Here is a 12,317-nt window from a genome sequence, read left to right on the forward strand (position 1 = left end):
TGGCTTGCAAAGCCAAAAATATTTATTCTGTGACACTTTACAGACAGTTTGTAGTCCACTGGGTTCACCCACACAGTGGACGCCAATGCAGGTACAAGCCAGAAGGTGACTCTGGGTTCTTACTGATTTGGAAGGAGCTCCGAGATACAGATGTGGAAAAAGCTCAGGATGGCACACACAGCATGTCACTGGTTTTGTTTTAAAAAGGGGTTAAGAGCCGATCAATTCATGGGCTTGTGAATGGGTTGGCCATCTGCTATGAGGGTTGGGGGGACAGGAAGAGAGGGGGATTCTAGATGCACCCTTACAGATCTCTTATGAGTGTTGAACTATATGAATGGATTATGTATTTAAAAAGTCTGCTAAGCACAGGTGACTCACATCTGCAATCCTAGCTACTTGGGAGGCTGAGGTCAGGAGGATTTAGTTTTGAGGCCAGCCTGGGCAAATAGTTCCTGAGACCCCCATCTCTGAGGTGTGGCTCAAGTGGTAAAACACCTGCTTTATGAGTGTGAAGTCATGAGTTAAAACCCTGGTTCTATAAAAAAAAAATTAAATTAAAAATGCTATAAAAATGGGACTCATTTAATGATTTAAAATACATAGGAGCTAAGACCAGGTGGCCACTGTGGTCTCCACCACCATTGTCACCTGGACCTGTCTTTGGGTTCTCTCTCCTCCCAGGGGACACTGCTCCTATTGGGGGCAAGGGGAAGGGGTTTATGGGGTCTCAGCACTGTGAGGGACCCAGCTGGAAACCCTGCCCTTAGGTAGCAGGGAGGGTGGCCAGGGAGCACCTGTGCTTCCCAGTAGTCTCCTGTGGGGACAGGGATTTGGGGATCCACCAACTTATCCATGTATCCTCCACAGGAGGGAACACCCTGCCCTACGCCCCTACCCTGCCTCCTGCCTGGATGCCCTTCCTCCAGGGACCAGTGCCGAGGCTCTGAAACCCAGCCCTGAGGCAGCCTCCTTCAAGGGGTCTCCCACAGTGACCCCCAGGAAATGACCATGTGGCTTGACACCGTGCTGACTGATGGAGGGGTGTCTTTGCACCCAAAGGCAGGAAAGTGAGCCCAGCCACAGAGGGCTTGAGGCTCTGCTGACCCCTCTTGTCCATGCCCTGGCTGCTGGCGGGGCGGGGAGTCGGGGACAGAGGTGAGGGGGGATGAGACTGGACTGAGCCGCCATGGCCAGGGTCACTTCCTCTCAATGTCCTGCCTGACTGTGTTCATTGTGATGCAGCACACCTGAGGCCAGGGGCGGGCGGGGCGTGGGAGCCCCTCTTGTAACGTGAACTCGGATTCGGAACCAGAAGATGGGGTCCCAGGGAAGGCTGAGTGTCTGAGACTGAGGGAGGAGGCAGAGGAGATCTCAGACAGGCAGGGAGGGCAGCAACAGCCTCAGGCTGGTCCCCACTGCCCCCACCTCTTGCACTCAGTGCCAGCTTTGCCTGGGGACGCTCTCTTGTGGCTGGGGTGAGACAGGGATTCCTGCCTTGCTTCCCCACTGACAATCAGGAGATACTCAGGGAAGGCTGCCAGACCAGGGTCACCAGGGAGGCCCAGCAGCTCTCTGCAGTGTTCCACCTGGCCTTTCCTGGGTGTTTCCTTGCTGGGTTGGCCTCCCTCCATGTTCTCAGGTTTCTGTTCATGACTCTCCTCAGGACATCTTCCTAGACACCTGCAGTCTCCGTCGTGGGGCTGCATTTTCAGGTGTTTCTGTCTGTGTCCCCAGCCCCATGCAGCCTGGCCAGGAGCTTGGTCGGGGGTCAGGGACCGGGCCAAGCTTTCAGAGGCGCAGGTACAGCATCCCTCCCTCCCTGTCAGGCCTGACCCTCCTCCCCGCTGTTGAGCAGCGATGCCCCTCACCTGGTTCGCTTTCTCCAGGTTCGTCATAATCAGGCCGACTTCATCTGCCCTGAGACACAAAGGGAGGCCCTGAGGGGGGTTCTGGCAGCCACCGGGCCCCTAGCCTGACACCCGAGACTCCCTCCGCCTGAACCTGAGTCTTGTAGTTGGGGGCCGAGGAGGCTGCCTTCCACACTTCCTACTGGAGAGAAACCAGGCTGGGAAGGAAAGAAACCAGGCTGCGGGGAAACAGGACCAGGGCCTCAGCACGACATCTGCCAGGCCGTCCGGCCTTCAGTCTTCCCAGTGCTCCACTCCGCAGAGCCATGGGGCCAGGCTTTGCCCCTACTGTGCCTTCTGCCTGGAGAGCCCTTCCCCAAAAGAATGGCCGGGGTCAGTTCCAGTTACCCCTGGGAGGGGGAGGCCTGCTTCTCCCACCCAGGGGGCCACCTGTCTACTGTGGTGCCCACCCCTCTAGACCACCAGTGCCCAGGGACTCAGGAAGGGCCTCTCTGCCTCACACAGCCGTCCCCTTCTGACCTGAAGCCACCTCCTAGGAATCCTCCCTGACCACCTGTGTCGGAGGAGCCACTGCTCTCTGCTCTCTCTTTGGGGACATTTGCCATGTACTAAGAGCAGTGCTGGCACACAGTAAGTGCTCACGAGTGTCTGTGAATGGACCTGTCACTGTCTCAGTTACTGTCTGCCTCTAAGGACCAGGTTAGGTTCTGCGTTTCCTCAGACACAGCACAGCTCCAGATAAACAGTAGGAGCTAAATAAATGTTCACAGAATGAGCTTAGATGATGTCACTTGGCCCCTGAAGACTGTGAGCTGAGTAGTGGGGGCAGCTCCATGGGGTATGGGGGGGCGGCCCGTGCCCAGCAGACGCACTTGGCCAGGTCCTGGGGTGTTCCTTATGGCTGTGGTGTGTGAGAGGGTGGCTGGGAGCCTGTGGGAGAGGAGAAGAGCTGTGTGATGAGGGGGGGTGGTGGGGGGTCAAAGGAAGGTCAGAAAGAGGAGGCTGTCTGAGGGTCAGTGGGAGGAGGCCGTGTGGAGGCTCAGTGGGAGGAGGCCGTGTGGAGGCTCAGAGGGAGGAGGCCGTGGGGGGTCAGAGGAGGAGGCCATGTGGGGTGTCAGAGGAGGAGGCCATGTGGAGGGTCAGGGGAGGAGGCCGTGGAGGGTCAGGGGAGGAGGCCGTGTGGAGGCTCAGAGGGAGGAGGCCATGGAGGCTCAGAGGGAGGAGGCTGTGGAGGGTCAGGGCAGGAGGCCATGGAGGGTCAGGGTTGGAGGCCGTGGAGGCTCAGAGGGAGGAGGCCGTGTGGAGGGTCAGGGGAGGAGGCCGTGTGGAGGCTCAGAGGGAGGAGGCCATGGAGGCTCAGAGGGAGGAGGCTGTGGAGGGTCAGGGGAGGAGGCCGTGGAGGGTCAGGGGAGGAGGCCCACCCCGCAGGGCTCTCACTTACTTGGACGCAGCCTCCTCATCGTACTTCCGTCGCAGTTCTAGCAGCTCTGTCTGCGTGGCCTTTAGAGCTGGGGAGCAGTACCAAGGTGGAGTGAGGTCCCCATCCTGAGGGGAGGGGACCCGCTCCGTCCTGTGGGCCAGGGGCAGAGCGGTGGGGTGTCTTGGAACTAGAGACGGGCAGTGAGCCTGCTGCCCTGGAGGGACACGGGGGGTGGGGCAGGAGAGGCCCCTCTTGTAGCCTAGGATAGCTCAGAGGACAGCCGTGGTGTCTGTGCCTCGTCATTCTGGGCCCCAAGGTCCTGGGGAACAGAGAAGAGCGCAAAGCCAACAGGCTGTAGTGGCAGTGAATGCGGGATCCTGTGAAAGCCCAGCGTTCCACTGCTCTAGGGAAATGGGGACAGGCCACACTGGGGCACCAGGTGGTGCTGGTAGTGTTCACCTCGCTGGTGAGGCCTGGTTCTGCCAGGGACTTTGTCCCTCTCCACTGTCCTCCCTCCTGGGTCCCTCGGTACGTGCCTGGCCTGTGGGCACTGCATGTCCCCCATTTAATCCTGTCCCAAGCATTCCCTCCTCAGGGCCCACCAGGCGTGTCACTGTCCCTTCCCTTTCCGAATGACCCCAATTCTAGAACCCTGAGCCCAGCAGGGCCATTGGGGCTCTGCGCTCACAACGGCATGGCCTCTCCCTGGTCCCTGCTGTGGCCACCTGGGCACTGGGACGCACCTGAATGCAGCACCTTGATCTTCTCCTCGGCCTCCCCCAGTCTGGCCGCCAAGGTGATTTGTACCTCTTGAAGGCCCCTGGGGAGAGACGGGACGCTCGTGCAGGCCCTCGCGGATTCCCACCCCTATAACGGCTGTCTTTGCACTCAGCCATCCTGCTGACTGTGCGGCCCCATGGTGGGGGCCTGTTCATTTCTGTCAGCATCTCTTTCTTTTTTTTGTGGGACTGGGACTTGAACTCAGGCCTTCGCGCCTTGCAAAGTAGGTACTCTACTGCTTGAGCCACATCTCCAGTCCTCTGGAAGCATTTTATACAATAGTATCAAGTGGCTTTTGTATCTCTGGGCCTCAGTTTCCTCATCTGTAAAATGCGGTTTCTGATAGGCTCCATCTCAATGAGGGTCAAGAAGCAGGCTTGGTGTGGTGCCTGGGGTGCCAGTCTCTCAATGTCCCAGGGAGGCACTGTCCCATTTGTGGCAGGAGTCTGTATGCTCAGTCAGCCCATCAGGCCAGGCTTCTTAGCAGAGAAAGAGGGACTCGAGCACAGCAGCAAGAGGTGGAGCCTCACCACTCCATGGCTACAAGGAAGGAGCCCCTTTCATTCTGGCTTCATCTCTGCCCCTCTCTGGCTTACTCCAGTCCAGCCACTGACCTCAAAATCACCAGGCAGTTCCTACCTCAGGACCTTTGCACTGGCTGTTCCAGTTGCCGGTCACACCCTTCCTGCCTGGAGCTGCAGGGTTCATTCCCTCACTTCCTCAGGGAGGCCACCCTGAAAACCTGCCTGGGACCGTAGCACCCCCCATCTCCTTCCTCCCCCCCTTGATTTTATTTTTGCAGTGCTGGGGATGGAGCACAGGGCTTCATACTGGAGCCCCAGTCCCAGCTCCCTACTTTGTTTTTCAACCGGAGTTTGTCAGCCCAGCACCCGCTGACCACACGCCGTGGTCCACACACATGCAGAATAATGGAGGAACGAGTGAGTGAGTGAGTGTAGTGGTCACCACCAACGTGTCCTGGAAACGCCCAGCCCCAAAGCCACTCCCACCACCCCATTGTAAAGGGGCGGTCTACACGCTGATGGGCGTGTCTCGTCGCATTTCCACAGCTCACCACGAGTGGACACCACCGTGACAGTCAGTGTTACATGTCCACCTAGCAAGGGCAGTTCCTGAGTTGTTCAACCACCTGCTACTTTAGAGTGTCCACAGACGAGACTGATGTCACAGCTGGAGGACAGCTTTGATAATGTGCGTGGGCCTCATCCAATCAGTTGAAGTTTTTTTTGGAGACAGGGTCTCACTATGTAGCCCACACTGGGCTTGAGCTTGTGATTCTCCTGCCTCCACTTCCCTAATGCTGGGATTACAGGCATGCCCCACCATACCTGGCTAGTTGAAGGTCTCAGTAGCAAACTGAAGAAAGAAACTATCCTTGGACTGTGGTAGCTACTCTTGCTGACGGACATGCCCCAGCCTGCTCTAATGGCTTCTTGCTGGCCAGCCCCGTGACCACTGAGCAAAGTCCTCAAAATACACATCTTTGTGAAAACAAGAATAAACAAAACCCAGTTTCTCTGAAGAAACTGATCACTGTACCAACTGATCAATGAACCAACACTAGCTCCATTTTCCAGGTAGGGAAACTGAGGCAGGGAAGGGTGGCATGGGCTCCCCAGCCTGGCTGCTGAGCCCTTGCATGGCCTGAGGGGCTTCCCCTTGTCCCCCAGTCAGGTGGGCAGGCCCCTCCCCGCCCCTCCTCACTTCTGTTTCTCGGCCTCATTCCTCTGCAGCAAGGCGTCTGTCAGGAGGGCTTTCCCGGGGAGGCGGCTGCCTTCGGTCAGCGTCCCGTCTTTCTGCTCTGCGGGAAGAGAGGGAGACACAGCCATGGCCCGGGGAGCAAGTGACACCCTGGTGTTGCACAGTCTGTGGGACTGTCACAATCCACTTCCCGTGCTGGGTGCTGGACAGTGCTGCTGGAACCGGCTGTCCCCAGGCACGCACGCAGGTCCATCTTGCCTTCGTTATCGTAAAAATTGTGCGAGATATACGTAGCACAAAATTCACTTTGTTGTTTGGGTTTTTTTGGCAGCACTGGGGTTTAAACTCAGGGCTTCATGCTTGCGAGCCAGGTGCTCTGTGCCTTGAACCTCTCCACCACCAATTTTTCGTGATGGGTTTTTTCGAGACGGGGTCTCGTAAACTATTTGCCTCTGCTGTCTTTGAACTTCGATCCTCCTGATCTCTGTCTCCCAAGTAGCTAGGATTACAGGCGTAAGTCACCAGTGCCCACCCTGTGATGGGTTTTTTGAGATAAGGTCTGTTCAAGTTATTTGCCCAGGACTGGCCTTGAACTGTGATCCTCCTGATCTCTGTCTCCCGAGTACCTAGGATTACAGGTGTGTGCCACCAGTGCCTGGCGAAGTTCACCATTTTAAGGTGACATTTAGTACATTCAAATTCTGTGCAATCATCATTGCTGGTTCTAGAACATTCTTGTCACCCCAAGAAAGCCCCACACTCCTTGAACGACTCTTCATTCTTCCCCCAGCCCCTGGTAGCTGCTGTCTGTCTGTCTGGACACCTCCTATGGACAGAATCAGATGCATTGGTCTTTCACTCAGCATCATGTTTTCTAGACTTGTCCATGGTGTAGCCGTGTCAGTGTCCCATCCCTGCTGTGGTGTGTCCCCAGGGGTTCCTGTGTGAGGTGTGATGGGGAAATGGAGAACCCTCACCTGTCTATGGTGACTAGAGGTAGGACCTTTTTTTTTTTTTTTGGTGGGACTGGAGTTTGAACTCAGAGCTTTGATGCTTGCAAAACAGGTGCTTTGCTATTTGAGCCACACCTCGAGCCCCAGGGGGAACCTTTGTGAGATGACTGGGATCAGATGGGATCCTCAGCGTGGAGCCCCCATGATGGAATACTGGTGGCTTTATAAGAAAAAGATGAGAGACCAGAAGGAAAATACAAGTGTGCTCCCTGTCTCCTCCATGTGATGCCTGGCACCACTTGGGTCTCTGCCAGCAAGAAAGCCATCAACACATGGGGCCCCTCAGCCTTGGACCAGAACAGAGCCCAAATAAATCTCTTTTCTTTATAATGTTCCCAGCCTTTGGTAATTTGTTGTAGTAACATAAAACATATAGACACAATTCCTTTGGATGGCCAAGTAATATTCTACCACAGAGATATACCACATTCTGTTTATGCATTTGTTGATCTACTTTTGGGTCTCTGGATGGGTGTGCATCTGTGTACACATTTTTGTTTGAACATCTCTTTTTTTTGATTCTTTGGAGAATGGAACTGGAGTGGAACTGCTGGGTTAAGATGTGGTTAAGTCCACGTCTAACTTACTGAGGAACCCCAGGCTGTGTTCCTTTCCACCGCTGAGGGCACACACTTGGACTCTCACTCTTTAGTCCCTCACCTTCAGGGCCCACATCGAATTGTCCTCCGTGGGCCCAGGGTGGTCATCCTAGTGACCCATGTGTCCCACACATTCATCATGGTGGGGAGGTGTCAGGGCTGGCCACCGAAGCTGGGAGCCTGAGCTGTGCTCTCTGGGGAGCACCTGGGAGGCCTGGGTGGGCAGGCTGGGGAGTGGTGAGGACCAGGCTGGGGCTCAGCCTGCAGGAAAGTGGGAGGTAGGGTGGAGCGCTGAGAGCCTGGCGCTCAGCCTGGCTCCAGAATGACATCTGCAGAGTCCCTGCCCAGGGCCCCCCGGGTGACCCAAAGAATTCCAAATTCCTGGCTCTTCACCTTGACTGAGAGATTCCTGCTTAACTTCCATCCTGGTTACTGAATCCCACTTTCTTGTTGTTTCTATTCTTTTTTTGAGGCAGGGTCTCACTACGTAGCCCAGGCTGGCCTCAAACTCACAATCCTCCTGCCTCAGCCTCCTGAGTGCTGGGATCACAGTGTGGCCACCACGCCAGCTTCTGTCTAGTTTTCAAGAGAACTAGACTTCAGGGGTCAATGGCACAATCACATCTCTCTTGCTTAGACCCCGGGAGCTCTGATCTAGAAACTGAGAGGCAGAAAGGAAAGTGGGGTGTTGCCAGTCTTAATGAGGCTTCAACTCATCACCTAATGGGTGTCTGCCCCTCTCCACCTGGACACATGGTTGGACTACATCTCCCAGTATCCTTTGCGCTGGCTGTGGCCAATGAGATACGGGTGGGAGGAATCCAGGCACCCAGGCTCTCACCCTGTACACCTCATGTGACCACCGCATTCTTTCTCTGCCTGTGGTGGGATGTCGTCATTCTCTGGGACTGGATGTCACATGTAGAAGATGGCAGGCCCTCTGATGCCTGGGTCCCTAAGTGACAGCATGGAGCAGTCCCTGTGATAGTCTGTTCCCTTTCCCCCTGTGGTAGATCTGATCCTAAGATTTGGGCTCATTGATTTCAGCAGTGTTTCTGTCACTGGTGTGTCACTTATGATGATAACATCCAGCTCTCTGTCCACAGCCACCAAGGGAATCCAGTTTGGCCACTGGCCCTCTACCACTAGGGAGTTTGTCACAGACACCTGGCTGATCAGTACCTCTGGGGCTGAGGAGTTCAGGATGCCTCTTCCAGGAAGTGTGGAGGTCTCGCCGGGGCTGCCCGCTGGGCTCGAAGCTGGGGGGCTGCAGTCTGTCGTCTAGGCTGCGTGCCACCTCAAATGCGGGCACGGGGTCTGCAGAGACAGAGAGAGAGAGAGAGATGGAGAGAGGAGGAAGGGGAGGGACAGCCTGGGCACTGGTGATGTCCAGGAGAGGTGTTGGGGCTTAGTAGGACCTTCTATGGGGAGATGAGGACATCCACAAAAGCCACCAGGAGTCACTCTGACAGGGCAAGGGAAAAGTGTGGACTTTTGCTTTCCATGACAGTAGCCTTCCCCAGGCTCCTGTTGGGGTGCACGTGCCTTCCCTGTGGGTGTTCTGCTCAGCTGGGAATGACAGTAATAATAATTGTCACAGTTATGGCACTTTTGGATTGGAAGACACCATCTGTGGTGGCCATGGGGCTGTGCCTCACAGGCCTCCAACCACAGCGGTCACTTCCCAAGGACCCTGTAGCTATGCTCTGAAACCCATCCCGAGGCCAGTTCTCCACACACCTCCCAGACAACATCTTCATGCCACAGAGAGACTGAGGCAGGACCTCTCTGCAGGCCAACCTTGCCCGAGGGCTCCCTATGGCCCCGTGGAGCCTCCTACTTCTCTGCTTCTTGTAGTCAAGCCTGCCACAGGGCCAGCAGGCCTCCCTGCCTCCTTCCTCTCTGTTTTCCCAGTAACATCTTTGCACACAACCCTTGCCAGCGACCTCTCAGTGCACCTGAGGGCTGTGCTGTCATTTGTCATTTCTGTTGTGGATTGAGGAGTTGCTTTTCTGGGAGCAAGTCCACAACGGATGGAGATATCTCCTGACTTCCCAATGGAACATGCAGTTCCCTCTCCGCTGTCTACTGCTCGAGCTCTTCCACTTCCTTCCTAGTCACTTCCTCCAGGATGTCCCCAGCTCCCACTCAGGGTGGGTGCTGACAAACCCTGGTGTCAGGGGCCCTTTCAACCCACAAAGCCCAGCATACGAGTGGTTCCAAGCAGAGGATGAAGAGGGTGGACTCTGGAGCCAGATGTGCCTGGACCCTGGTCTAATCCACATTTGCTTCTTGAGATTGCTGTGTGACTTTGCCAAAAGACTCTACCTCTCTGTGCCTTGCCATAAAAGTGGCAACCTCCCTGGGGCTGTGATGAGGATCCACATAAAGTGCTCAGCGTGGCACTGAGACCTAGTCAACTCAGAGCGAATGGAAACCCTCATCTCCTGAGCTGCAGTCACAATGGCTTTCTTCATGGTCCCTTGGCCATACCATTCCACCTCAAGCCTTTGCACATGAGCCTCTGTCAGGAACACACTCCCCTATCCCCGTCCTATCAGTTAGCCAAGACTTACCTTCCATACTGCAACTCAAATGCCACCTTTTTCAGGAAGCTCTCCTTGACTAGCCTGTCCCCTCTGACATGAACTCTCCCAGTTGCCTGCACACCCCGTCCCCCTCCAATTCATAGCACCCACTACAGCCACAACTTACGTCTCTAAGTCTGCATAATTAACACAGGAAACCAACCCCACAAAGGAGGGCCGAGATTGCACCTGTTAGCACCCCTCCCACCACAGTTTGTACCTCGAATGAAGCCTGACACAAGGTCTAACCCAATACATTTTTGCTGGCAGAAGACACAGGGCAGTGTCTGCACATGGTGGCCTTCAGGTCAGGCTGGAACAAGGTGGCCTCTCATTTTATTCTGCTGCAGCCTGTTTGTTTAGGTGGCGGGAGGCTGGACAGTGGGCGTGTGTGCGGAGGTGAGCAGGTGCGAGGATGCAGCTCAGCTTTCCTCCGTCAGCAGTCTCCCCGCTCTCCCCCCGCCCATGCACACCCCGCCATTAGGCTGGCCTGCTCAGCAGGAATATGCCATTATGTCTCCCCGGGCTGATGTAATTATACATTGACATAATTAACCCAGCAAGCACATTAGGCAGGCCAGCTAAAAATTCATCTATAATTATTTGTTGTGTGCATGCTAATGAGTCCATCTGCACTGCCTTTGTACAACACGAACAAATTAATTTACAAGTCTGGATTTTTTAATAAGTTCAAGGAATCGCTTCCTATTGTGTCCTGGTTTTTGAGGGAGGAAGAAAAAAAAAAAAAGGCAACAGCCCCCACAGGGGTCACGGATGTTAGGAAAACACACGAGGGTGCAGGGCTGAGTGGGCCTCAGATGGCTCGCCCCGGTCCAAGAAAGGTGGTGGAAAGTTCCAGCTCCCAGCCCAGGGGTCCAATTGGCCAGGCCAAATGACCACACTCGGGTGGGAAGGGATACTTTTCCCCTGCCTTCCTCCGAAGGGATCAGGTGTCCACGCTTTGCTCTGCTAGAGTCCTGTGGGTCGTTCGTGGCTGGCTTGTGTGCCCTCTCCTGGGAGGCTGGCCTCAGGTGGTCCCCAGGGAGGGCCACCCATGGGTGACAGACGCTTAACACAGCTTAAATGGGTTGCGAGGCTCAGCCTTTTTGCCTTTGTTTGCTGGTCCAGCATAGAACATAGCTGCTAACTCACAGAATCTGAGGCTCAGCTCTGGGTCCAGGTCCTGTGAGGCTTGAGCCTCAGTTTCCCCATTTGTAAAGTGGGAACAATAAAACTGTGCTCACTTCCCATGTGGAACTGCGGGGAGATTGGCAAAGACACCGAGGGAGAGGCAGTGTGACTTAAGTATCAGGTCCAGTTGGCCGTGTGGCCTCTCGACAGGTCACTTGGAACTTCTGTTTCCCTGTCTGTAAAGAAGGCCCTGCGTGTAGGGCAGATACAAGGCCTAGGAGAGGGAAGGTGTGCAGGGAACAACATAGGGCCAGGCATGGAACAGAGCTTGCTAAGTGTTGGCCCCTGTCATACTAAAGTAGGCAACACACTGGAGCTCAGGTGGGGTGTCCAGATTCTGGGCAGTCTGGGGACAGCGTGTGGCCAGACCCTGGAACCAGACCCTGGGAGGCCCAGAATCTAGTCATCTTCCTTTGAGCCAGCTTCACTCTGGGACCCAGAGGTTCCAGGGTACACGGTCACCTGGGGAAAGACCAGCTGGCTCAATTTGTCCCTCATCTCCTCTACCCAGGGTACAAATGGGAAGTTGAGGGTCTGGTGATGTCCCCAAAGCCTGACAGACAGCTGGTGGCAGGTGGAGGTGGCCTGGGGCTGCTTCTTTCTCTGCCGTGCTATCTCCTGGTCCTCAGGTTGAGGGACAGTGTAGCAGAGTGGGTGCTGTTCAGATGGCTTGGCCAAAATCAGGCTGAAATTGGAATCCATCCTCTTTTCACTGCCACACTGGGAGGGAAGTAGGCACTGCGGCACCCCCCTTCATAAATGGGGAAACTGAGGCATGGGGTGATAGCTCTTCCCCAAGGTAAGGCAAGGAGGGTGGGACTGGATCCAGAAAGCCTCCCCAGGATACCTGGAGTTCCCTGAGTGTCCCTGCTGGTTCTTATACAGGGCACATCAGGGTACCTGGGGCATCTGTCCAGCATCACAGGCCTCTGTCCTGGAGGTTCTCAGGGATGGCCTGTGCGTCCCTCTGGGGTCTTTTGGGAGGCAGGCTGGCAGGGCAGGGGAGGGGAGGTCTTCCAGCTTGGCTGTTGGACTGTCTCCATTTCTCCCCGGAGGAGCGGGGGAGACAGGGGAGACGGGGGACAAGGAACGCAGTGTTAATTTTAATCAAAATGTCCCTCCTTTCCCTGGCC

The 12,317-nt window shown here is 55.5% G+C and overlaps 1 protein-coding gene across 8 annotated transcripts in view; it reads right to left on the bottom strand.

Moving 5' to 3' along the window:
* Positions 1–12,317, bottom strand: part of Cux2 (cut like homeobox 2) — a 225,202-nt gene that overhangs the window by 23,589 nt on the left and 189,296 nt on the right. For all 8 annotated transcript variants that reach the window (XM_020177920.2, XM_074060941.1, XM_074060940.1 and 5 more), the window contains 5 exons: positions 8,588–8,722; positions 5,797–5,893; positions 4,035–4,111; positions 3,313–3,379; positions 1,872–1,920 (listed from right to left, as the gene is read on the bottom strand). In XM_020177920.2, the coding sequence (XP_020033509.2) occupies positions 1,872–1,920; positions 3,313–3,379; positions 4,035–4,111; positions 5,797–5,893; positions 8,588–8,722 (425 nt within the window). The remainder of the gene's footprint in view (positions 1–1,871; positions 1,921–3,312; positions 3,380–4,034; positions 4,112–5,796; positions 5,894–8,587; positions 8,723–12,317) is intronic.

Source organism: Castor canadensis, chromosome 18, assembly GCF_047511655.1.
Source record: "Castor canadensis chromosome 18, mCasCan1.hap1v2, whole genome shotgun sequence".
In the NCBI taxonomy this organism is placed as follows: domain Eukaryota; kingdom Metazoa; phylum Chordata; class Mammalia; order Rodentia; family Castoridae; genus Castor; species Castor canadensis.